Consider the following 23,310-nt stretch of genomic DNA (forward strand, 5'->3'; position numbering starts at 1 on the left):
ACCCCTGAGGAAAAGGCTCCCATGCCACTCTGAGGAGGTGTGGGTCCACAAGCTCAGGGCGCGCTAGTGTGTAATTGGGGGAACGCCGCGTCGCCAATTAAGGACACGCGCAACCATCCCGTCCCGTCCAACGTCCAATTGACAACGAGACACCATCTTCTGCCTTTTCTTGAATCATCACTTCGAATCGACCACCAACTACTTTCCCTTCCTTAGTCGAGCAGTTACTAGCTTCACAATGGCGCCTGCGAAATCATCTACCGGCGGCAAGGACGTGTACTCGGTCATCCTGCCTACCTTTAACGAGCGCCAGAACTTGCCCATCATCACCTGGCTCCTGAACCGCACATTTACCGAACAGTTCGTTCTCCCTCGCCATGATCAAGTCTCAATCGCCGTTGGACTAACATGTGTAAATAATCATACAGGAACCTCGACTGGGAACTTGTCATTGTGGACGACGGCTCCCCAGACGGAACCCAAGAGGTCGCCGCCCAGCTCATCAAGGCCTACTCCCCTCACATCCAGCTTCGCCCTCGCACCGGCAAGCTCGGCCTCGGCACCGCCTACGTCCATGGCCTCAAGTACGCCAAGGGCAACTACATCGTCATCATGGACGCCGACTTTAGCCACCACCCCAAGTTCATTCCCCAGATGATTGAGAAGATGAAGCAGGGCGATTACGACATCGTGACGGGCACCCGCTATGCCGGTGACGGCGGTGTGTACGGCTGGGACTTGAAGAGAAAGCTGACGAGCAAGGGCGCCAACATCTTTGCGGATACCGTTCTTCGGCCTGGAGTGAGCGACTTGACGGGCAGCTTCAGGCTGTACAAGCGGGCCGTGCTGGAGAAGCTGTTTGAGAGCACGGATGCGAGAGGGTTCACGATGCAGATGGCGCTTGCTGTGACGGCCAAGGCGAAGGGGTATTCTATCGGAGAGGTCCCGATTTCTTTTGTGGACAGAGTGTACGGTGACAGCAAGCTGGGCGGCGAGGAGATTGTGGAGTATGCCAAGGGGGTGTTGCAGCTTTGGTGGTCTATCTAAGGGGCTTGAGGGAGGGAAGAAGCTGGAACTCGTGGAAGGGATGAGGTTTGGGATATTAATTCTAATGCTGATATTTACACTGTTTGAAAAGCGAAAATGAAATGGCAGAGATGATGAATGTCAGGAGTTATGCGCAAAAGATTTTTCAATTTTCCTGGCACGGCAGCACTTATCTACATGTTCCTACCACCCGTTACGCTGATTGTTTGTCCGGAAATATACGAGCTCAGGGGAGAAGCGATGGCCAACACAGCACTCGCAGCCTCGGTCGCAGTGCCGGGTCTCCTGAGTGGGATGTCCTGGTATGGAACGATGCCTGGAGGAGCTTGCTTCTGCTTCTCCGGGATACCTAAGGCAACCTTCTGCCCATCAACCTCAACAAACGCACCGGCCTCTTTATTGGCCGTCAATCTCGTCTCGATATGCCCAAAGGCAATCGTGTTCGCTCGCACGCCGAACGCAGGGCCCCATTCCTTTGCGATAGTCTTGGTCATGCCGATGACACCTGCCTTGGCGAGCGCATAGTTGATCTGACCGGCGTTCCCGTGGACACCAGAGGTGGAACTGATGTTGATGATGTTTCTTGGCTCGCCGTCCTTCACACGGAAGTAAGGGGCTGCCTCGCGGATGATTTTGAAGGGGACGGTGCCGTGTAGGGCGACGATGGTGTCCCATTGTTTGTCGGTCATCTGTCCACGCCGTCAGTATTGTCCACTTGGGGGGAAGGAGAGAGGTACCTTGTGAAGAACCGCATCCCAGGTAAAACCAGCATTATTCACAATGATGTGGATCTTTCCACCTCCAAACTCGGCTGCTTTGGCCACCAATTGTTTGATGTACTCGTCCTTGAGCAGGTCTCCTGCCACAGCGATGGCCTGGCCGCCACCAGACCGGATCTTGGAGGCTACCTCTTCGGCTTTGGCGCCGTCAATGTCAGAGACGACGACTTTGGCGCCCTCGTTGGCGAAGAGACGTGCACACTCGGCCCCGATACCCTGCCCTGAACCGGTGATGATGGCGACTTGGTTGTGGAGGAGACCTTTGGGGTAGTTGAGCTGGCGGGAGAGCTGGGCGGCGCGCTCAGCCATGCGCATCTTGATCACGGAGGTCATGGTGGCAGACGTTGATGATGCAAGTGTCAATGGGTCAACGAGAGCCAGAGAAGAAATGGTTAGATTTGTGGTATGTAGAAGATGGACATTGAATGGCTATATTTCTCTTGATATATATAGGGATACATGTTAACCCGAAGCTGGGGGGGGGGAGAAGTGACAGCCATCTCCGCACGGGAACAAGCCCGGGCAAGAGGATGCCGAGGCATTTCCCCGGATTCGAGAAACTTGGGGGCTGCAGTTACCCCATACCCCGCGCATCACCACCTCATCTTTGGGTTAGGTTAGTTGGGGTGTTTTGGTTGCGTTCAGGGGCAAGTCGCTGGGTTGGAGGCGTGTCAAGAGATCCGGGTCAACCTCATTTACTGATCTACCTAGAATCAATCCAACCTGAAAGCCAGCCGTAACAGACAAGTCGTAACTTAATGGCTCCCACGGCTCTTGATGTTTTCATGGTCAGGGGAAGATGGATTAGATGAGGACTGCGCTAACCCCGCATTCCAGCCCTGCGGAACTTACAACTGGGCACCCTCCCCACAGAATAATTGGCACAGCAGGTAAGTTAGCCCAATATTATACTGTGAACCATGCCTCAAAAGTAAATTAATAGGTCTTTAAACTATCTCTGAAGGCCTCTGCACTATCTTTAAAGGCCTAACAATTATCTTTCGAGGCATGGTTTATATGATATAATATGGATTTAACCCACTTTCGAGTGCCAATTATTATGTGGTGAGGGGCCTGGCGCAGGGATCGAGGGCAGCCAAACAATCCACAACTCAGCCCAAGTCCCACCGTTGACATCGACGCCGTTTGAACCTTGATGGTTTGGCATTCAACGCATGCAGAGAAGACGCCTCTCAAACGCCACCCAATAGAAGGCAAACACGGAGTAGTAATATGCAGAAAAAAGGTGTCAGAGCCTTCTCGGGCCACAGCTACGGCCACACAGGTCACCATCATGGCGGCGGCGGCAACCACTACTCCCGTCTCAAACCAGTCGAGCTCGACCCCCTCTCAGAATACGGCCTCCCCTCTAAAGGCGAAAAGAGACTACTCTCTCCCAAAGTCCAAGAGTCCTACTACTCCAAAATAGCAGAACGCTACCTCGCCTTCTGCACCGAAGCCGGCGACAAAGACAGCCTCCAAAAACAATTCGCCCGCCTCGCCGTCGCGGACACCACCCCCTCTTCCTCCGCCAGCTCCCCAGTCATCTCCGTTCCCCCATCCCCCTTAACCTCCGCCCCTCCCACCGCATTACCGCTCCCAATCCCCACCTCCCTGCCCACCGGCAGCTTCCCCGACATCACCTTCATCGCCACCGACAACAGCAAAGAACAAGACCAATCCGGCTCCCTCCCCTCCATCCTCTCCGCCCTCCGCAAGCTCCGCGAGGCCCTCGTCGCCACCCAGCGCCGAGACCCTTTCACAATCCAAGTCTACCTCTTCGCCATCCGCCTCGGCATCCTCGCCAAGTCCTTCGAGTCGTACTACCCGGCTCTGCTCTACCTCCTCCGCTCTGTCCACCCCTTCTCCAACCTCACCTCTGTCGAGCTGGCCGAGTGCGTGTCCTATCTCGTTCTCGACACCGCCTGCAGAAGGCAAGACCTCGCCGGGGCGTTTAAGCTGCGGAAGGAGTACAAGTTGAAGGACAAAAAGGTGGACGCGGTGCTCAAGGCGCTGGTGGGGGACAACTATGTGCTTTGGAGGAGGGTCAAGAGGGGGGTGGATGGGTACCGGGTGAAGCTGATGGAGTTTGCCGACGGGGATGTCAAGAGGCGGACGTTGATGGCGATGGGGAGGGCGTATTTGAGCTTGCCGAAGGAGTTTTTGGAGGGCCAGATGGAGGAGAGCTGGGAGGGGCTGAGGAGCAAATATGGGGTTGGGTGGGAGCTCGGCGGGGAGAAGGGGGAGAAGGTGGTTATACGGAAGGTTGGGAGGGGATGAGGGATAGGGGGGTTATATATGGGAAGAATGGCATAAGATATCGGTGTTGGGATAGGATATGGTTTCAACATGCTTGGCTGGGACGAGGAACGACCATTGGTATATTATACTACTCATGATATGGCACGGCATGGCGAGCGTCAAGGGATAGAAAATGGTGGCTTTTGGCAGCGAAGTACAGATTAGGGATATGGGATTATGACATGATTAATGATAATACCGCGCCTTGCTTGAAGGTCATCGTTTTTCTTGATGGCTTCCAATCGAGGGAGTTTACAGAATCGTTTTGCAGCATCTTCCAACTATTAGAGAACGACACTGACATGCTTGGTTGGAATATATACATTTCAAGCCACGAGCGGGTCTCAAAAGTAACGCGGGCCATCGTTAGCCCCATGCTATACGGAGAAAAAAGCCAGAACAAAACGTCTATGGCCCCAGCTCTCCACCATATTGTTACACTGCGCATGCGGCTACAACAAGCCAAGAAAGTAAATTATCAAATTGGGTATTTTCAACTTCCGCAAAACATCAAGCAACGCCGTCCCTCACGCCCCGAGCTTTTTACTGTCCACCCAGCCCCCCCTTATCACAGCGATGCCCTAGGCAAAGCTCAAACGTCCTCCCACTCGTTCAGATTTAGAGGAGAGCAAAGGCAGCAGCAAGACCACCAATGGCACCCAAGCCGGCGGCGACGGTGGGACGGGGGCCGAAGTTGGTGCTGGTGCTGGTGCTGGTGCTAGAGGCATCCTGAGCATCAGCGTCGGTCTCGGTCTCGGTGGCGGACGACTCCTCAGGGGCATCAGTCTCGGTGGTGCTGGGAGCATCGGTGGCCTCGGTGGTAGCGGTACCGGCGGGGGTGGTCACGGCGGTGTCAGTGTTGGCAGCGGTAGTGGCACGAGTCGAGGTCCTAACGGGAGTGGTGGCCGAGGGGCTGGCAGTAGCGCAGGTGACAGCGGTGGGGAGATCATTGACGCCGAAGGCCTTGCAGAGCTGTTGTGTCGAATGTTAGCCATCTGAACACGGATATGGATATTGCGCAAAGCAAGAACATACCGTCGCAGCAACGGAAACAGCGGTCTTCTGGTCCGCCTCATTGCAGACGTCGACGAGGCAGCAGGCGATACTGTCGAGGAAGGTGCTGTTCTTGCAGATGCACTCGGGGTCGCTACCACAGTTGCCAATCCCACCACGGAGGTACTGGGTGGCACAATCACGCTGTCAAGAAACTTTTAGTCAGTTTGCCATGTCTCTCCTGGAGAGCTTTTGGGGCGTCGAACATACAGCGCATTCGGGAAGATCAGCCAAGCCCTGGGCGGCGACGCTGGTGGCGAGAGCCAGGGAGACCAGAGCAGCAGAGTACTTCATGGTGACGATAGGGTTAATGGATGAGGTATTAGAAGATGTAGGGTATCACGAAGAGATGACTGCTGATATATGGTAAACGAGAGACAGAAACTGCGAGATGCAAGATGCGAGATAGAAGACCAGAACCGAGCACGCAGGAGAGAACTCGTGGTTGTTTAAATAATATAATACCCACTGGATTTGGTCGCATATTCACCCGGGATTGGGGATCTTGGCCGCCTTCTTGGGAAGGGGAAGAGGCCAATGGGCTGCCTTCTCCGAGACAAGGGTGGCCAAATCCCCAGCGAATCCCCAGCAGCGACTCCTGCAATTTCACGGCCAGCTTGTGCCCGCAAGCAGCCATCATTGACCAACCGAACACCAGACACCGGATTTGTTCATGAGAGATATATTTACTGAGTAATTTATTATTATTTTTTTAAAAATTTTTTTGCCTCGCCATGTCTCTTCTTTGTGACTACATGGTGAACATGAGAGCTGCAGGCAACGTGTAACATATGACCGTCAACCGGGATGGGATGTGAACATCCCTACATCGAAGTGGGTATCTTCCATGCAGTTCGCATGGCGCTTCTTCGATGCGGTTGCTTCCGCGCCCCTGTCCAAGACTCCCGTCCCGTCGACTTGCACTTACACCACAGCTTCCACATGTTGTGGTGCCAAATGCGAGAAGCCCGTTTGTAAGACCACAGCCCAGCTACGTACAGCTAACAGCCAACGTACCTTAGCTACCAGCGTTTGTATAAGTTGGGACCGTTGGTTATTGAAACTCAAGTCATTTCTATACTGGTATATGTGGCCTTGTCAGGTGGAGTTAGCGCCCCTAGACGACAAGCTGCTGGAAACAGACCGCAACGATCTGCGCGAAGATCGGAATAGGGGATCCCTAGCATAGATTGTCAGCTGTCACTTTGAGGCATCTTCCTGTCACAACGTCAACAAAAGCGTCCGAACTTTCCCCGTCTGACAACAGAGACTGGTCATACCTCTATTGACAGTCTACCTTCACGCTAGAGTCGCCAGGGGAAAGGATAGGGTCTCCGCAAAAAGCCAACGACTGGCAAACAGAGAACTTTGCTGTCAGGCGAAATCCATCTCAGCAACCATTTTCTCGCGCCACAGACCGCTCTTCTGACCCCGCCAATCTGACCTTGAACCAGTCTCAGTTGTCCCACAGACACAGGGACAGGTGTGGTGAGGGAGTGAAACTGCGCTTTCTCGGTGCCATTGAATCAACTCGTGGATGATCGTCGGGCTCTCGTCCAACCCCGCGCCCGAGATGTCGATTTGGAGATTGGTGGCTCCCCGTCGCCGGGACTCTTGTGACACCTCAGAGCACTCATTGGTCCGACGGGAGACACTGGGCTGGAAGCACAGAGAGCTCGGATCCCTGTCGGTGCTGATGCTTGGCAACAAAAAACGACAAGACCCAGAAACGGAACGGGCGACCGTTCGCTGCGCAAAGTGCTGAGCCGCCGCCGTGCTGCCAACATCCGATTTGTGAGCCGTGACTGGATGCATCGACTTGATTGCGCCGCGAGCACAAGTCTTTCTTTGCCTACATCTACAACGACGACTCCCAAAGGCTCCACCGACTGGACTTTTTCCTCCATCCAACCTACTTCTTGTGCTGAACGATGCTCTTCGCCTGACCCACCATATTATTCAGAACACCCGACACGACGGTGACGACAAGATGGGGCTGGGAGTGCTGGAAGATCGGGTGATGGAACATGTGCCTGGTACGGATACTTGACACAACTGAATCTCCATGATACCACTGGAGCCGTCGTGGCTGACAATTGTTCTTCCTCTGCTTTCAGGCACAACCAGATACTTTGACGACCCGGAACGACCGCAATTCTCTAGCGAGGGAGTCGAGGGCCTCAAGTGCGATACCAGCGGACCGATGCCCATCATTCTCGTCCCTCAGCCATCAGATGACCCTAACGACCCTTTGAACTGGCCGTTATGGAAGCGCGATCTCATCACCTTTATTCTCTCCGTGACGGCCATCTTTGCGACGTGTCTTGGTCCAATTCTTGCCGCCAACACGCTGACCCTGACCGAAGATTTCTCGGTCAAATTCTCCAAGGTCGCCGAACTTACAGGATGGTATCTCTTCGGAGTCGGAATTGCCGCCTTCTTCTTCGTCCCCTCGGGTCGTCTGTGGGGAAAGCGTCATTTGTTTGTGGGCGGAACCATCCTGCTGATCATCACCTCGGCTTGGGGAGGCGCATCGCGACACAACTATGCGAGCATGGCTGCTGCGAGAGTGTTTCAGGGTGTGGCCACAGCGCCGTTCGAGTCGCTTGTCAATGTTGCGGTGGGAGATCTGTACTGTGTGCATCAACGCGGCATTCGTATGGCCTTCACCAATCTGGCCGTCTTTGGTGGTGCCTTTTTCACCCCCATCCTGGTGGGCAAGATTACCCATGAGATTGGATGGCAGTGGACCTTTTACTTTGTCGCCATCTTCTGCGGCTTGTGCTTGCCGGCCGTATACTTCTTTTGCCCCGAAACCGCCTATCGGCGAGACCAGTCTCTCAACACTGATATGCTGTCGTCCGATGGCCCAGGCGCCCAACAGTTCTTCGCGAATACTTTGAACGCCCCTGAGGAGCCTGAGAAAACGACGAAGAGAGACGCTCCGTCCACTCCTGATACATTGGTTGGTGATGACGCCAACCAGACTCAGGTAGGACTTAGCGAGATTCCCATCTCTTCGGCACCTGCAGCTCCAGCCACTTCATCGACAGCCGCACCCGTCCCAACAGCTCGGGCGTCAGTGGTCCCTCCGCCCAAGGCGACATTCAAAGACTCCCTTGCCATGTTCAACGGCCGCAAAGCCGACGAGAATTTCGTGAAGCTGATGTTGCGGCCAATCGTTCTGTTTTTCCATCCGGCCTTTTTTTGGGCATGCTTGATTCAGGGGTTGATGATTGGCTGGACAGTCTTCATTGGTGTCATTCTTGCTCAGTTCTTCATCGGCCCTCCTCTCTGGTGGGGCGAGGTTGAAACGGGATATGCATACACAGCGGCGTTTGTTGGCGCTATTGTCGGTTTCCTCATCGCTGGTCTCTTGTCCGACTGGAGTGCCCGTTTGATGACTAAGTGGAACAAGGGCATCTATGAGCCAGAATTCCGTCTGTTTCTCATCATTCCCATGATGATTTTTGGGTCCATTGGTCTGTACGGCTGGGGGCCTACCGCGGATGATCTTCTCTGGGACATTCCCCCTGCCATTCCGCTCATGTTCTTCGGTTTCCAGGTTGCTGGTATGGTTATTGGCGCAGTGGCCAGCTCGCTTTACATTGTGGATGCTTATCGTAAGTTTTGACGCCCTGTCTACTTGCGGTAATTCTGATTAACTTCTTCTATAGGCGACCTGGCTATCGAAGGCTTCACCATCATGATCGTCTTCAAGAATTTGCTCAGTTTTGGCCTCACCCTCAAGGCCTTCCAGTGGCTTGTCCTCAATCAGACCAAGGCTACTCCGTTGTTCAACATTATTGGTTCTGTGCAACTGGTTGTCTGCCTGTCCAGCATTCCGTTGTGTAAGTCTCGACAGGTGTCCTGTTTGTCTCTGTTGCTCGTGCTAATACCTCTCCCCCCATCTGCAGACGTATTTGGTAAGCGCATGCGCAGCTTTTACCATCGCCACGACTGGTTGGCTTTCTGCAAGGTCAGGTAAACCATAACTTTTTCCACGTAATGAAACGGACTATGAAGATTGGTTACTTTTTACCACCAATGAGTCCCATACATGATGTATTTAATCCAGCTTTTTATGACATGAAGCGGCTGCCGAAGAATGATAGAGGTACTTCGGTCACGTATATACTTAATTAATCTTACTTAATCATGGATTTTCTGTCCCATTCTTATCTGTGTCCTGGTTCCTGTTTCAACGCCAGCGCCTCTTGCCACGCTGCATACACCAAATTGAATGTCGTCTCCGATGGAGTGGCATAATCCCACGTTGTGACATTTGTCTGTTCCGGTTCAAGTCTGGTGATCACACGTTCCGAGAGAGCAGTTGTGCAGTACACCGAGAAGAAAAGATCAAATCAAATCTTTGCCAAAAGATCGCTCTCGCTTTGTGCAATTGGAACACACCTCAAAATGATTCCAGAGCCCTAGATCTTGGCCTTCTCCTTCCTCCCGCTCTTCAGATGCTTGCTAATCGTACCAGCGAGCAAAAAGTCAGGGTACTGCATGTCATCGTCCACGCCCACCGCCGCGGCGCCTTGCCTCCTCCACCCCGCGCCGTCCACCACGAGGGTTGTCCCGTTGATATAGTTGCCCGCATCGCTAAAGACATACACAGTCGCATCGGCGATGTCTCTCACCGACCCCCATCTACCAATCGGCACGCCCTTCGTCCTCGTCTTCGGGTCCAGCTTGGAAGAGGCCAGCCTTTCCATCCCTTCTGTTCCCTCAATCGCACCGGGGGCGATGCTGTTGGCAGTCACGCCAAACGGGCCGTACTCGAGCGCGACCGAGCCCATGAGGGCGTCGATGGCGGCCTTGGCGGCAGAGACGTGGGATTGGAGGGGCATTCCGGTGTAGTGGAACGTGGCGGAAGTAGAGACGAAGCGGCCGCCGGTGGTGCCGGCATCATTCGGATTGGGATTGCGAGCGGCAGACTCTACGAGGTAGGGCATCGTGGCCTTGATGGTGTTAAAGGTGCCAATCGTGTCGATGTCGATGACGGCTTTGAAGGCGTTGGGGGAGAGCCCGGCGATGGGGGCGATGAAGTTGCCTGCCGCGCCGGCGACGACATAGTCGATGCTGCCGAGCTCCTTTACGCAGCGGTCGGCGGCGGCTTTGAGAGAGTCGTACTACGGTCGTGTCAGTGAAATGATTGATGACGGTGAAAGTGTGGGTGAGAGCTTACACTCCGGACATCAACGTTGCCGATCCCGATGACTCGGGCGCCGTTCCGGACTTTGGCAATCTCCTTGGCAGCGTTTTCTGTCTTCTCAACGCTGCGGCCGATGATGCAGGCGTCGGCTCCGAGATGAACCATGGCGCGGGTCTGCGCGCTGCCGATGGAGCCTGCACCGCCCGTGATGAATAGTACGCGGTTGGCTGTTAGACACTTGTGAGCTTGCATTTCTGATGTTGGGGAGGCGGATAGACTTACCAAAGATGCCATCCTTCCAGACAGTGCTCAGGTACTCTGATCGGGGGACAGACATTGTATAGAACGAAGTTTAAAGGAGGTTGTTTTAAGATGTCAAAGATCTTAGCAATATCAGACTCAGAGCAGAGAGATGAAATGGGGTCCAATGGGTATAAAGTGCTTGCAAAGCTTCAAGCGCTGTATTGCTTCAAAGTCACAAGGGATATTGGATATTTGAGAGCTGCAAGAGCTTCGAGCTCTCGTTTCTCTGCTTCATGTTATCCGGGGTCCATTGCGACGCTTCGTCTTACCTTTCTGGGTCGAACCTCGGCATCCTCCACTTTATTTGTGATCTTGGCTGGAGGAACCCCACATGGCAGGGACAAGGGATCGGTGCTTGAAATCCGGGGAACTGGGTCAGCCTCAAAACTGCCCATCAGCTGAAGATATCAAGACCTCGACATCTGACGACGAGACAATGAGCAGGTCCTCAACCAACAGTTGTGGATGCATAGAAAGACAGGAAAAATTCTAAAGTTCTGCAAAAGTCACAGGACAACAGCGGCAATCCAGTCCATCAGTTCTTTTATAGTGCAGGGCCTTGGGCTTCAACATTAGAGATGCGTAGAACCCCCAACAAGACAAGAACAACAACCGGCGATACAGTTGAGCCAGGAGTGGAAATGTAGAAATATATCTGTTGACGGGTAGGTCTTGGGACAGGGTTAGGAGTCGCCGTCATTCAAACAGAGATTACAGGAATGGTGGCGTATCGTAATATGAAATTACACATGCATCTAAACCGTAGAGTACTCTGGCGGTGTTGCATAGTCTGGTTAGCAGCCACAGCACGCGTCCGTTTGAACGTTAACCCCTCCCTCAATTTACGCGAGTTGGGGAAGGCTTCAGTTGGCAGGTTCCTTACCACGCCTTAACACATCTCTCCAACCACACTCCCACCAATGGCAGACCAAAACAATGGGCAGAGAGCCGAAGGGAAATTTTGCAGAATCATCGCTCGATGTCAGGAGTAGCTAACTCGACTTTTTTGCATCAATCAATTGAACCGTATTTCCCACCAGCCTTTGCCTGGCTTCCTCTTCCGTCCCATTGCAGATTGCACGCGCTCTCTACAAAGAAGACCACGACTGGCGACAGCTTTGTCAAAGACGAAGCCTTTCCATAACCACTCATTGTAACGCAGGAAGTCGAGACAAGTCATCAACGCCGGTTTCGGTCAAGCCGCTAGCGACAACAACATGGCGCGTCTGCCTTTCGAGCGTAGGGAATCGCAACCAAAACCTGTGTTGCCTATTGCCTCCGGGTCCGAGGACGACGACGATGACGACGCTCTCTCTCTATTCCGACACTCGAAGCAGGTTTTCCCCAAAGTTATTCGCGAAGCAGAAGAAGAAAGCCGCGATAGAAGCAACGAAAGGAAGCGCAAAAGCTCGCTGTCGGAAGAAGAGGGGAATGAAAGAGTTCGGAGGAGGTAGGTTCCAAAGGTGCTCAACTCTTGATCCGCGTTGCTGATCATTTTCATAGGAGAACCTCTTCCCCGGGGCTGTCCTCAAGTCCGCCCAAGCAAATGGCAGGCCTGGCTGATTCGGATGACGATGACGACGACCTCATCATGGACGTCAAAGGCAAAGGGAAAGAAGTTGTGAGGCCGACCAAGATAGTCACTCCCGTCAAGCCGCGCCACACAGCGGTGTCAGCAACTCCTGTTGTAATGATTGACGACAGCGATAGTGATGACGCCCTGGACAAGAAGCCGGTCAAAGCTGACCTGGACAGCGACGATGATTCCGATATCCAGGAATTCAGTCCCTTCGAGAAACAAGAGTCGCCCGACAGCCACGACGACGAGCTGCAAGAAATGATACGCAAGCAGCGAGAGAAGCTCGGAAGGGTCAAGGAAGATCTCGTGGTGCATATCTATGTCGATTCTCCCATTCCGAACATGAAGCCGATTCTAGTCCGGCGAAAGGCAAAGCAAGACATGGCACCCATCATACCCACCTGGATCGCAAAACAACGGGAAATAGGCCTGGACATTTCCAGCGAAGAACTCAACCTTTTTGTGACCTGGAAGAACAACAAGATCTACACTCCGAACAGCGTTGCTTCACTCAATCTCGACATAGATGAGGATGGCAATATCGTCTTTGGTGACGGGGAGGGCTACCGTATGTTGAGACAGGGTCCAGCGCTCCATATGCAAGTTTGGGATGAGGATAATTACAAGGACTTCCAGCAGTGGAAGGACAAAGAAAGATCAGTCAGATACGGTCTCGTTGATTTGACCGAGGCAGATGATGCGGAGCCTGTTCCCGAGGAGCCAAAGAAGAAGGGGATCAAAGTGGTCCTCAAGGCCAAGGATCTCGAACCGCTCAAACTGTCCGTGCAAGAGGATACCACGGTGGGGACCATGATTGAGGCGTTCCGTCAGAAACGAGCAGTTGGTGACGCGTGGCAGGTTTCGATATGGCTTGAGGGAGATGAGCTGGAGGAGGATGCTTTAGTGAAGGATACTGACATTGATCCCGATGAGCCGAACCAGTTTGAGGTTCATATGAAGAAGTAGAGGTGTACTGATAAATAACTTGGAAGCTTGCAGCACGTCATCCGACAATAGTCTGCTAGCGGGCAAATAGATACCCGTATATCTCTTTAAATATGACATTTCACATGAATTCTCTCTCGATTGCTTTTCCGCGAAGCTGACACTCATCAAAAACCATAGCTTTGTCGCCTTGCAACCGTACCAACTCCTAAACGCCTGTCCCAAGTGCCCGTTTCCCCGTATCCGCCGACCCTAAACAACAGTTCTAAAATCTCTCCTTCATTCTCCCAGCAATAATTCTCAGACTGTTGAAGGCCTTGCCTGGTTGTTGACCAAGCACCAATGAAACGATACTAAAGCGAGCTGTTAGTCCGGCACGTTCTCGACTTGGCAGTTGGGAAAACAAAACGGGGGTCGCATACCTTTCGCGAGCCATGCCAATATTCTCAAACGCACCGAGAATATGCACCCTTGACCCAGCAAGCACCACGCGTGTCTTCGTGGCATTCTCAATCGCAAACTTCATCTTCCCGTCCTTGCCTGCAATACGACCGATAGCACGTCCGAGCGCGTCAGGCCCAAGCGTTTGCTTCACATCCTTGATGTCGAATGACTGAATGTAGAGCGAATCGAGGCGGAGCAAGGCAATCGCATCGTCAATATCGAACCCCATGGCGAACGCCGAGATGAAATCAGCGCCCATCTGGAGAGCCTCGTTGCTGACGGTGGCCCTGTTGGATCGGAGCTCTACGCGCTTGTCCTTGATGTTCATGCGCACCTGGAGCTTGCAGTGGTCCACGAGCGGGGGATAAATCTGGACTGTGTATTAGCATCTCCCAGCCCCTCTCGTTGTAAATCTGGGGGTGTGTGTGACGCACCTTTGTCCAATTGCTCTTGAGAGCAGACATGCGATTTGGTGGAATTGGGATCTTTCTTGTCTCTACACGACGGACAGGATCCTGAAAACGGAGGACAAGCCGTCAGTTGACTATCCTTCGGTGCTTCGGCCAACGAGCGCTTGTTCGTCGCAACATACCACATCTCTCCCTGGCGCAAACCTCGGTCGCCCCTCCTCGTCGAACACCATCTCACTCTCCTCGCCGTTTGGTGGGGGCGCGGCAGCAGCTGGGTCTGTCAGGCCGGTGGCATCTTGAATGTCGAGAATGAGCTCCTCCTCCTGCTCGGTCTGGATGGGAATGGCGGTGTTTTCGGAGGCCGCAGTCGACTGGAGGAGCGCTGTGGGCGCAGGCATTTTGACGTTGATTCTGGTATGTGACTGTGGTCGCAAAAGACTGTGAGTGTGACGGCAACAAGGCTCGAGAAAAAACTTATCGTCGGTCGTTATCGCTGATGGATGGCTGTCGAGTTTGCAGAGGCCTGTCCGCCTTTTTTTTGAATGGTGGGGTTGAATTCTGTAGACTTTCGTGGACCCACCATTGGTATCTGGGGCTTATCGATTGGTTTTGGTCGATGCCAAGCAATCGGCACACCCAGCAGCGATCCTTGTCCCACAGGCTGGGGCGCCGAGCTTAGCGTCATTCACTGACAAGGCTTTCAAGCGCGGCCGCGTTCCAAGGTTCCCGCTGCATTTCTTCACTTTTTGACTTCAACTCCAGAAAAAAAGTGGCCGGCGCTCCGGCACAATTGCAACTCCTCCTCGCCCTTTCCCCCCTTGCTTAAAGAGTCGACAAGGCCCTCTTTGGCCATGACTTGAGCTCTGCTGGTCCCGTCGAGCTCCTGCTGCCCCCGCCTGTGTCTCAGCATGCCTTTCAACAATGACATCTAGCGCCGCAACGACCCAACTGGGCCGTCATCTTTGGGGCTCGATCCGAGATTCCGTCACCATTTTCGCAGCGAGGCTACCACAACGCCCGCCGAAGCCAACCCGCACGCCGTTTGGCCAACTCTGCCAGCCCTTCCACCCCGCAAATCCGAGTCACACTTCGCCATTGATCCACCCAGCGAAGAGCTTCTCGAGGGCTTATTCTTCAAGAGCAGCCCGACCTCCCCCCAGAAAGAGCTGCACCTCCGGGTATTTGCTCCTCCTGGGATTATCACCAAGTTCATCCTCAACAAACGCAGTGGTGACGACATGCGCTCGCAACACAAGCCAAAAGGCCCAGCTGAGCTATTTGGCACGGCAAATATGGAAACAGAGTCGCCAACCCCGCAATGACCGGGGCGAAGTGAGCATCATCGGGAGGAGGGGCAAGAGCTCCAGCACCAACCGAGGCGGCGAGAGGAACAATGTCACTGGTCAACCACCACCAAGGACTGAGGTCGAGAAACCACAAAATGGCCCTCCAAAAACACCCGAATCTGAGCTCAGTGAAGCCGAAAGTATCGCGGATTCCATGTCCAAATATTTGCACCTTCCAAAGATGCCGCATAGACCGACGAAAGAGGAGCTTCTTGCAGCGACGAATGGGTTTCTTCAACGACTAAGAGTGCGGTTCAAATGGTTTTCCATCAGGAGTATGCGGCCATGGAATGCAGATGAATGGGGAGCTTTTGTGTCGTGGTTCTTGTTCGGGCATCTTGTCTGGATCTTGGTTGGGACCACTACCTTCTTCTCCCTTATCATTCTGTTTATCAATACCGTCTTTGCTCAGGGTAGGCTCTTTCCGTATATTTCTGCTTTGCAAGACACGATACTGATAGGCATGTTCAGAAACGCTCGCGAAATGGATTGGCGACTACCTTACTCAGTCTGCAGGACTTACGGTTGTTTTCGAGTCGGCTATTGTCCCGAGATGGAAGGATGGCGTCATCACCTTCCGGAATGTGTTCGTTTCTCGGAGGCCAGGCCAGCACGGCAAGTCGACTGTCAAGAAGGGTTCCTCCAATGCTGCAGCTGAGGCGGCGGCCGCAAGACAAACGGCACTGGAGGAAGAGGCAGATGATGGCAACTATACGCAATTCGACGTGACCATTGATACCGTCAACGTCACCTTATCGTTTCTAAAATGGTGGAACGGGAAAGGGCTGCTCAAGGATGTAGAGGTCAAGGGTGTTCGAGGTGTAATCGACAGGACCTCGGTTGTCTGGGGCGATGAGGAAGTTGACCCTCTGACTTTCAGACACGAACATAACCCCGGCGACTTCGAGCTTGATTATTTCAAGATGGAAGATCTTCTCGTTACGGTACATCAGCCCGGCGGATTCCGGCCCTTTTCCGTTTCGATATTCTCGTGTGAGCTCCCTCAGCTTCGAAAACAGTGGCTCTTTTACGACTTCCTCTCCGCCTCGCACATGTCGGGTGCATTTGACGGCTCCCTGTTCACGATCCACCCTCGACAGATACACGGTGTTCCAGCCGCCGCCGTAGAGGACCGGAGGCAGGACGAGTTTGGCGCATCATCTGCGTGGAAGAAATTCTCTCGTTTACGCATTGACGGTCTCAAGATCGACCACCTGAATCGCGGAGTGGAAGGTCCGTTTGGGTGGATTTATGAAGGAAATGTCGACATCGTAGCCGATGTCATGTTTCCAGCTGATCCCGCAGAAGGGATTGGCAAAGTTGTGGCCGAGTTCTATGACAAAATGGAAGAAGCCGTCACGAGTAACCGGTACCTACAGATATTGGACACCAATGGCACCCGTCGCCGAGAACGAGAACAAAACATCATCAACAACTCAAGACCTTACTCGGTACGTCATGACGAGAATCTGCTGTCTGGAGAGAACCCATCCGCTCCCCTTCCGGCATCCTCTCACCACCACCCGCCCCCCTCACAAGAAGAGATTCCCGGGTATCTGGTCATGGATTTGCGCATCCATCTTAACAATGTGCGCGCCGCCGTTCCTCTCTTCAATAATCCGCACATTAGCTATGTCAACCAAGCTCTAGTGCGCCCGATTGTTGCCTACATCAACGCCAAGCGCACATATATTCCCGTAAACTGCCGCATCGTGAAGCGCGTAACCGACTTCGATGGTTCCTGGACGGTCTGGGACTGTGGTCTGATGGATGACACGAGCGCAGAGGTCTACTCTGCGTTTGCGTACAATGTCGAGGACCAGCAGAGCCGAGTTCGCCGGTTCAAACGGGTTGGACTGTGGACTGTCAGTCTTGTTGTTCATGCTCTGCTTGCTGGCGTGGCGGGCGATTACATGTAGCCTATGAACGATACCTATTTAACGATTAATATCTTCTGTTTTTCTCTGCCCGATGGTGATTCCACCCAGGCATGAGATATGTATCACTAAAACAAAAGGGGGTTGGATTCCGGCGGGATGGTACGGACTTTTAAATACACTGGCTGGTGGGACTGCATCATTACGTTTCAGGGCATATTGGCGGGTGGGTTTGGGATAACTGGAGGAGGGTTTTGGCTGTTTTTCTTCTATAGCGATCAGACTCACTCGGGGCGTTGTGGTTTACTCTTTTGGGGACTTGGTTTTCACGTCCGTCATCATGTCACGATGCGAAATGACTGGTGGAGTCGAGGGGAAACAATTGCTAACCCTCGAGCTGTATCAAATACATGACAGAGGGAGCGGAATAAATAAGGTTCAGCAGCATTGTAGTGTGCCCCGTCTTATCACTGGTATCAACGATTGGTTTGAATACCTTTAGTAAGGATACTCTGGAGAAGAAAAGGGGCAACATGCACGTGTGTCGGCCCTAGGACAACTCGAGGGTATCGTGAAAAAACCTATCAACAAACATGAGCTCTGTTAATAAAAGCCAAATTGTCTACGATGATGCGGTAAATTCAACCACGAAGCCTGCCATACCACCTCTTGCTTCACAGATTTTGAGCTATCTTTATATTTCCCCATTGCTCCGCTGATCTATGGTCGTTCTAGCTGTCTAGATAACCCCCCAAACGCCTCCGATACCGCCGCTCTCTCGTACTGAACTAGCCGCTGGCTGAATGACAAATTCCCTCCCGAGCTACACTCCCAGGCCCATTCCAAATTTTGTTGTACTGTACATGCCAAACTCTCCCCGGCCTTGACGCGGTGGATAGGGGTCGGCAGCATCTCCCATCATGTTCTGGCCCGGCTTCTCCAGTACGCAGGTTTTCCATCTGCCAGGTAACCCCATTTGAGCTTCTTGTGTCCCAAAGCCCAATCTCTCGCCTGGCATTGAATGTCAAAGTCTGTGACGATGGCGGAATTGAAGCGGCAGGCTACTAAATCATTCGGGGGAGCTTTCACATAAAGTCATCACTGGAGAGTAATTGTGTTAGCCAGCGTCTGTGCATTACCACGGCAAAAAACGTTGAGGACTTACTCTCCAAAGGCCTCATCATCATCGTAGGTAGCGGTATCCTGAGCAACACCACCGCCACGGGACACACCCGCCAGAGAGGTCTTGGTCTTGGCAGCCTTGGTCTTCTTGCCGCCCTTCTCGGCCGCCTTCTCCTCCTTCAGCTTCTCGTTGCTGAGGGCTGTCAGGGCGCTGGCGACCTTCTTGATCTCGTCAGACTTGCAGTCTTTGATGATCTGCTTGAAGTACTCCTGGGCAAAGTTGACGAAGTGGGCCTTCTTGGCGTTGGAGGCGAGGAGAGGGGCTGTCGCGTTGCGGAGGGTCTCGAACTGGCCCTTGGTGAGTGGGTTGAAGATTGGCAGGGTCGAGAGATCGATGGTGTTGTTGGGGTCGCTTCCGGGGAGCTGGACAACGCTGGCGGAGGCGTTGGCCTTGCGGCCGCTGCTGATGCCGATGGCGCCAAAGAGATCCTGGGCGTGGGCAAGATCGGCTTCCTTCTCGGTGCGACGGAGACGCTCACGCTTCTGGGCCTCGGTTTCGCCGTCGCTCTCGGATTCCTCCGCGAGCTGGCGGGCGCGCTCGGCTTGGCGCTCGGCGATGCGCTGGGCCTTGCTCTTCTTGTTGGCAGCGGCTTCGGCTTCGGCCTTGGCCTTGGCTTCGGCAGCCTTCTTTGCCTTCTCGCGCTCTACCTCGGAGTCCTCGGCGGCGTCCCAGGAGTCCAGGACATCACTGTCCTCGGCCTCCTCATCGTCGAACTTGCGGCGGCCGACGGGGGCAGCGGTGTTTGGGGCCTCGGTGCCGGAGCTAGACTCCTCCTCTTCATCGTCTATAAAACAATAAGCAGGGTCAGCTTGCGGCTATTATGAGGATATGGGTTGCGAAATCATGGCTGCGGACAGTGTCGTCTGTCGCGATGCGAATTGAACAAATCTGAACCCTTGCTCGATCCTTGCCGCGGGGTCGTGTATCACCATGGAGGGGTAACTCAGACGTGGCTTTTCGCGCATCGATCGCGGGGTGATTTTGCAAAAAGAAATGCTTTCTCACTTACCCCACCGCTTGTTTGGTCCAGGCATGTTGATCGTGTTGTTAAGTGCTGTACTGCAAAAGAGCGATGTCTGGTAAAATCTAGCGTGAGGGAAGGATTTCTAAGAAGTGGAACGGTTTATGTGCTTCTTCTGGACGGCCTGCGCAAAAGGTTGTTGCGGTGGATCAGGTTTCCAGCAGCAAGGTTGGGCAGCAGAAAAGGGGGAAAAAAAGATGGTGTCGCCGTTCGTGGTGGAGGGCTACCAATTTAGGTTCCAGGTTGTGCGCACTCCAGTGATGCCCCCCAAGTTTCACAGCGTCCAGGTTTGCTCCCAAACAGCGGCCCCCCACTATTTGATATTTACCTTCTAAGGCCCATATGGATACAGCGGCTTCAAGCTTCCATCAACATCCATCCACTCGCATCCGGCTGCCACCTCTTTGAACGGCACTGGGACCTAATGTATCACAATGGCTCCCACCTAGCATTGTCCCTGCTCATCTGGGTGAATGTCCTGCAAATTGCCAGACCATGACAGGTAGGTATCCTTGCAAACAGCCTCACCTGGTTCAGTCGGGACGAGTCATGGCTTGGCAAGAGAATCGGTTGACCAAGTCGATTCCATTCACGGGTCATCGCGGAAGTTCAGTGTTGAAGTTCAAAGAGCATATGACAGCACGTGGGAGCAGGGGAAAGCCGGGCGGCAGGTTTGGGTTTGCTGCATGGCTTTCAATCATGTCGTCTTTCGGCTATCAAAGTTGACGTCACGGTGTAGAATGACTTCTTCCATGGGCCAGATATCACCACCTCCAATGGTTCCAAACAACCGCATGATGCTCAGTAACTAGATTATTCTGCGGCTTCTAAGGTGCTGAGTCACCGGGTCGGCTGCTTCTATTTCTTCTGAGATAGCAATCTCACGCCGGAGGAGAAACAATGACAGGGCAAAGCTGACCCGAGAGATCCCGACCACGCCGAAAAATACCTGCGTTCAGCTGACTGGCCAGCACAGCCTTACGAGCTCTCCCAACATATTTTCGTGGTCAAAGATGGGCCAACTCCTTGTCCTGTCGGGCCTGGTGTTTGTCGTCCAGTTGGATCTTGTTCCGCTGCCGTCTCAGAAAATGCCGCCCCCGAGGCTGGCGGTACTGTTTCCACAGAGAATTACCGCTTCTGGTGAGAGAAGGGCACAGGAGGTGGGAGTCACCGGACGAACCCGGAGTGTGTTGAAGCTCGTATCGGTATCCCATGTGAGATTCCTACGATTTGTTTGAGTAATACTCGGGGTTGGTATTCTTTGTCGAGGTTTCTGGGGCCCATATAAACCAGTAGGATAGCCACTTCAAGGATGAAGGCGTCTCCTAATCAGCCTTCTTCAACGAACACAGATTCCCTTGGAAACCTTGATATATTCCTACCCACACCACAATGATATCTTCCAAAACTAGCAACCGCATATGCCTCTGCTCCCCACAGCAAACGGCACGGATCACTAGGATTGTCGTCTCCTCTCGCCCAGCTTATCTGACGGGGCTTGGTTATCCGGTTTCCCTTCGACTCAGTTCAGCTGTATCTCAGTCCTCCTCCCAACACACCCGCAGCTTTTCATCAACAAGGGCTGCTCATCTGAAGGATTTCTTCCCGGTGAAGGAGACGGCCTATATACGGAAGACACCGCCAGCATGGCCTCACCATGGTTATACCGAAGAGGAAATGTTGGCAGTGGTGCCTCAGCACCGAAAACCCGGATCACTCAGTGATTGGCTTGCGTGGAAGCTGGTCCGTCTGTGTCGGTAAGTCAAAGTTCTATACTTGGAATATCCGAAGTCTTTGTTCGGAGGAGCATGCCCTAAATCATATATCCAGATGGGGAACAGACATCGCCACCGGCATAAAGCCCGAACAGCAAGTCGACAAGTCAAACCCAACCACTGCTGTGGCGGCACAGAAGCCGCTGACAGAAGCTCAATGGGTAAGTAACCACACCTATGGCAAAACCCATCCTCCCGGCTCCAGAAGATATCCTAACCAGGCCAGCTTGTTCGGTTCATTTTTCTCGAATCCATTGCCGGCGTCCCTGGAATGGTGGCAGGTATGCTACGGCACCTTGAGAGCCTCAGACGCCTCAAACGGGACAATGGCTGGATCGAAACCTTGCTCGAGGAGTCATACAATGAAAGAATGCATCTTCTCACCTTTATGAAGATGTGCGAGCCAGGCTGGTTCATGAAGACGATGATTCTCGGGGCGCAGGGTGTCTTCTTCAACGCCATGTTCCTGAGCTACTTGATCTCGCCACGAATTACACACCGTTTCGTTGGCTACCTCGAGGAGGAAGCGGTCCACACCTATACTCGATGTATCCGGGAGATTGAACAAGGCGATCTTCCCAAGTGGTCTGATCCGAACTTCCAGATTCCCGATCTTGCTGTCACGTACTGGAAGATGCCCGAGGGAAAACGGACCATGAGGGATCTGATCCTTTACATTCGTGCCGATGAGGCAGTTCACCGCGGTGTGAACCACACCTTGAGCAACCTCAACCACAAGGAGGATCCCAATCCTTTCGTCAGCGACTACAAGTGCGATGCTGACCATCAACGACCCAACCCGGCGCTCAAGCCGACTGGGTTTGAGCGGAGCGAGGTCATTGGTTGAAAATGATGGTTTAAAATAACCAGGGCGAGGACGTCTGTTCGACAGGAAACTGCATCAATCCTACGTATTTGGTCATATTTGGGCTCTATTATAGGCATCTTGGTGGGCATGGTAGGGGTTTGGCGGCGTTATCATGGCTTAGACAAGATACCAGCACCTCCTCTGATTGACCAGGCTTTTGGCGCATTCGGGTAAACAAAATAAAAGTAACCAGACGAGGTATAGATACTGCATAATTCACTGCTTTCTGTATCTAGTGATCTGTGCAGGTAGGGAGCTCCTTCGACGTATCAGTATGTGTAGCGCCGAACACCTCAGCCACCATTGGCAGACATTACACATTTGATTCACACACTCAGAAAGTAGGGACTGCGACATGAAATCAAGGGCTTACAGGATAGTTGACATACTTCAAATACTACATAATAGGCCTTTAGAATTTGCCGAGAAGCCTTTGAGCAAAGTCGAGAGGCTTTTAAGGATAGTCGAGAGGCCTTTCAACATGGCCTTTAAGACCTTAGGGTTTGATCACAATCTCTCGGAAGATGCCAAAGCATAGCCTCCTTCACCAAGAGTCTGCCAGATCAGCGCAGGTTGCAGGTGTTGAACTGAGGCGACAAGTTGCAGGTAATAATCTCACTCATTTGGGTCTCGAGTTTCAGGGCCTGCCTATTACCACCCGTGCCTCGCACAGATAGTTTGTGATTAATGCATCATTCGATCCCGATCAGTGCCCGAATAAAGCGTAACAAACACAGGTGGTTATGGTATTGACAGGGCTGAATGTGCATGAAAAGCAAGCGACAAATAGCACATTCTGGCCATGATATCAGTCATGTGCCTCCATTTCTTTTGGACCCAAGTTCAGAAGAAGAGCTTATGTTACCGCCGCCGCTACCGAGTTGGGCTTATGGTATTGTCAATGATAGGGCTGAGGACCATTGCCGGGACCAACAGGCTCCAAATCCGATGGGGTGTGAATGGATAGATGGGCGAATAGCTTATCTTGTCAAGTGCCGCTGTGCCTCACATGGAATAATCCGATGGAACAAATGGAACTTGTCAAGACTCGAATCACATTTCGCCGCCATGACGCTTGGCTGTTGCTTCGTCGGGACGAACTGCGAGGGCGAGCAAGTGGGAAGAGATCCCAGGCTGTTAATTCGTAGGAAAGCGAAGGGACCATCCTGACACAAGTCACATCACTACTGCGCGGTTCTTATCAACGGGGCACGGTGT

At 53.0% G+C, this 23,310-nt stretch overlaps 11 protein-coding genes across 11 annotated transcripts; 6 read left to right on the forward strand and 5 right to left on the reverse strand.

Annotated features, from left to right (window-relative positions):
- Positions 1–41: 41 nt before the first annotated feature.
- On the forward strand, positions 42–1,155 carry DPM1 (dolichol-P-mannose synthesis). Its single transcript, XM_062888462.1, has 2 exons — positions 42–360; positions 429–1,155. The coding sequence occupies exons 1-2, from the start codon at positions 239–241 to the stop codon at positions 1,045–1,047; spliced, it is 741 nt and encodes a 246-aa protein (XP_062744324.1). The 5' UTR covers positions 42–238; the 3' UTR covers positions 1,048–1,155.
- QC762_301620 (uncharacterized protein) lies at positions 1,114–2,364 on the reverse strand. Its single transcript, XM_062888463.1, has 2 exons — positions 1,785–2,364; positions 1,114–1,736 (listed from the first exon to the last, which is right to left on the reverse strand). Exons 1-2 carry the CDS (start codon positions 2,157–2,159, stop codon positions 1,221–1,223), a joined length of 891 nt encoding a protein of 296 aa, XP_062744325.1. The 5' UTR covers positions 2,160–2,364; the 3' UTR covers positions 1,114–1,220.
- Positions 2,365–3,059: 695 nt separating this feature from the next.
- Positions 3,060–4,106, forward strand: QC762_301630 (uncharacterized protein; the record flags this gene model as incomplete). Its single annotated transcript, XM_062888464.1, has 1 exon — positions 3,060–4,106. The coding sequence occupies one exon, from the start codon at positions 3,060–3,062 to the stop codon at positions 4,104–4,106; it is 1,047 nt and encodes a 348-aa protein (XP_062744326.1).
- An 11-nt stretch (positions 4,107–4,117) lies between these two features.
- Positions 4,118–5,763, reverse strand: QC762_301640 (uncharacterized protein). The gene is made up of 3 exons (XM_062888465.1): positions 5,391–5,763; positions 5,163–5,324; positions 4,118–5,099 (listed from the first exon to the last, which is right to left on the reverse strand). The coding sequence occupies exons 1-3, from the start codon at positions 5,472–5,474 to the stop codon at positions 4,746–4,748; spliced, it is 600 nt and encodes a 199-aa protein (XP_062744327.1). The 5' UTR covers positions 5,475–5,763; the 3' UTR covers positions 4,118–4,745.
- A 1,407-nt stretch (positions 5,764–7,170) lies between these two features.
- On the forward strand, positions 7,171–9,355 carry QC762_301650 (uncharacterized protein; the record flags this gene model as incomplete). Its single annotated transcript, XM_062888466.1, has 4 exons — positions 7,171–7,216; positions 7,298–8,803; positions 8,858–9,031; positions 9,098–9,355. The coding sequence occupies 4 exons, from the start codon at positions 7,171–7,173 to the stop codon at positions 9,166–9,168; spliced, it is 1,797 nt and encodes a 598-aa protein (XP_062744328.1). The 3' UTR covers positions 9,169–9,355.
- Positions 9,257–10,900, reverse strand: SPS19 (peroxisomal 2 4-dienoyl-CoA reductase sps19). The gene is made up of 3 exons (XM_062888467.1): positions 10,624–10,900; positions 10,375–10,568; positions 9,257–10,318 (listed from the first exon to the last, which is right to left on the reverse strand). The coding sequence occupies exons 1-3, from the start codon at positions 10,676–10,678 to the stop codon at positions 9,614–9,616; spliced, it is 954 nt and encodes a 317-aa protein (XP_062744329.1). The 5' UTR covers positions 10,679–10,900; the 3' UTR covers positions 9,257–9,613.
- A 584-nt stretch (positions 10,901–11,484) lies between these two features.
- QC762_301670 (uncharacterized protein) lies at positions 11,485–13,298 on the forward strand. Its single transcript, XM_062888468.1, has 2 exons — positions 11,485–12,094; positions 12,148–13,298. Exons 1-2 carry the CDS (start codon positions 11,862–11,864, stop codon positions 13,187–13,189), a joined length of 1,275 nt encoding a protein of 424 aa, XP_062744330.1. The 5' UTR covers positions 11,485–11,861; the 3' UTR covers positions 13,190–13,298.
- A 13-nt stretch (positions 13,299–13,311) lies between these two features.
- Positions 13,312–15,538, reverse strand: PNO1 (pre-rRNA-processing protein pno1). Its single transcript, XM_062888469.1, has 4 exons — positions 14,205–15,538; positions 14,047–14,127; positions 13,591–13,982; positions 13,312–13,521 (listed from the first exon to the last, which is right to left on the reverse strand). The coding sequence occupies exons 1-4, from the start codon at positions 14,418–14,420 to the stop codon at positions 13,434–13,436; spliced, it is 777 nt and encodes a 258-aa protein (XP_062744331.1). The 5' UTR covers positions 14,421–15,538; the 3' UTR covers positions 13,312–13,433.
- MDM31 (Mitochondrial distribution and morphology protein 31, mitochondrial precursor) lies at positions 14,585–17,773 on the forward strand. The gene is made up of 2 exons (XM_062888470.1): positions 14,585–15,781; positions 15,840–17,773. The coding sequence occupies exons 1-2, from the start codon at positions 14,944–14,946 to the stop codon at positions 17,285–17,287; spliced, it is 2,286 nt and encodes a 761-aa protein (XP_062744332.1). The 5' UTR covers positions 14,585–14,943; the 3' UTR covers positions 17,288–17,773.
- A 131-nt stretch (positions 17,774–17,904) lies between these two features.
- Positions 17,905–20,070, reverse strand: HCR1 (Translation initiation factor 3 subunit J component). The gene is made up of 3 exons (XM_062888471.1): positions 19,438–20,070; positions 18,411–19,212; positions 17,905–18,346 (listed from the first exon to the last, which is right to left on the reverse strand). Exons 1-3 carry the CDS (start codon positions 19,460–19,462, stop codon positions 18,331–18,333), a joined length of 843 nt encoding a protein of 280 aa, XP_062744333.1. The 5' UTR covers positions 19,463–20,070; the 3' UTR covers positions 17,905–18,330.
- Positions 19,791–22,349, forward strand: AOX2,PaAOX (Alternative oxidase mitochondrial precursor). The gene is given in 4 exon segments (XM_062888472.1): positions 19,791–19,951; positions 19,956–21,206; positions 21,280–21,385; positions 21,451–22,349. Coding segments are annotated over 3 exon segments (1,092 nt in total). The 5' UTR covers positions 19,791–19,951; positions 19,956–20,841; the 3' UTR covers positions 22,072–22,349.
- Positions 22,350–23,310: the final 961 nt, after the last annotated feature.

The sequence above is a fragment of the Podospora pseudocomata genome, chromosome 3, assembly GCF_035222375.1.
Source record: "Podospora pseudocomata strain CBS 415.72m chromosome 3, whole genome shotgun sequence".
Classification (NCBI taxonomy): Eukaryota; Fungi; Ascomycota; class Sordariomycetes; order Sordariales; family Podosporaceae; genus Podospora; species Podospora pseudocomata.

Bases quoted from the DNA above. Each gene is read 5' to 3' on its own strand.
- DPM1 (XM_062888462.1), top strand. From the start codon at position 239: ATGGCGCCTGCGAAATCATCTACCGGCGGCAAGGACGTGTACTCGGTC. The intron at 361-428 runs GTTCGTTCTCCC...ATAATCATACAG, and splicing joins AACCGCACATTTACCGAACA to GAACCTCGACTGGGAACTTG.
- QC762_301620 (XM_062888463.1), bottom strand. From the start codon at position 2,159: ATGACCTCCGTGATCAAGATGCGCATGGCTGAGCGCGCCGCCCAGCTC. The intron at 1,737-1,784 runs GTACCTCTCTCC...CGGCGTGGACAG, and splicing joins GGGATGCGGTTCTTCACAAG to ATGACCGACAAACAATGGGA.
- QC762_301640 (XM_062888465.1), bottom strand. From the start codon at position 5,474: ATGAAGTACTCTGCTGCTCTGGTCTCCCTGGCTCTCGCCACCAGCGTC. The intron at 5,325-5,390 runs GTATGTTCGACG...GTTTCTTGACAG, and splicing joins CTGATCTTCCCGAATGCGCT to CGTGATTGTGCCACCCAGTA. The intron at 5,100-5,162 runs GTATGTTCTTGC...TCGACACAACAG, and splicing joins CTGTTTCCGTTGCTGCGACG to CTCTGCAAGGCCTTCGGCGT.
- SPS19 (XM_062888467.1), bottom strand. From the start codon at position 10,678: ATGTCTGTCCCCCGATCAGAGTACCTGAGCACTGTCTGGAAGGATGGC. The intron at 10,569-10,623 runs GTAAGTCTATCC...AGTGTCTAACAG, and splicing joins CTGGAAGGATGGCATCTTTG to CCAACCGCGTACTATTCATC. The intron at 10,319-10,374 runs GTAAGCTCTCAC...ACACGACCGTAG, and splicing joins GCAACGTTGATGTCCGGAGT to TACGACTCTCTCAAAGCCGC.
- QC762_301670 (XM_062888468.1), top strand. From the start codon at position 11,862: ATGGCGCGTCTGCCTTTCGAGCGTAGGGAATCGCAACCAAAACCTGTG. The intron at 12,095-12,147 runs GTAGGTTCCAAA...TCATTTTCATAG, and splicing joins AATGAAAGAGTTCGGAGGAG to GAGAACCTCTTCCCCGGGGC.
- PNO1 (XM_062888469.1), bottom strand. From the start codon at position 14,420: ATGCCTGCGCCCACAGCGCTCCTCCAGTCGACTGCGGCCTCCGAAAAC. The intron at 13,983-14,046 runs GTGCGTCACACA...TACACAGTCCAG, and splicing joins TCAAGAGCAATTGGACAAAG to ATTTATCCCCCGCTCGTGGA. The intron at 13,522-13,590 runs GTATGCGACCCC...AGCTCGCTTTAG, and splicing joins ATTGGCATGGCTCGCGAAAG to TATCGTTTCATTGGTGCTTG.
- MDM31 (XM_062888470.1), top strand. From the start codon at position 14,944: ATGACATCTAGCGCCGCAACGACCCAACTGGGCCGTCATCTTTGGGGC. The intron at 15,782-15,839 runs GTAGGCTCTTTC...AGGCATGTTCAG, and splicing joins CAATACCGTCTTTGCTCAGG to AAACGCTCGCGAAATGGATT.
- HCR1 (XM_062888471.1), bottom strand. From the start codon at position 19,462: ATGCCTGGACCAAACAAGCGGTGGG. The intron at 19,213-19,437 runs GTAAGTGAGAAA...ATTGTTTTATAG, and splicing joins TGGACCAAACAAGCGGTGGG to ACGATGAAGAGGAGGAGTCT.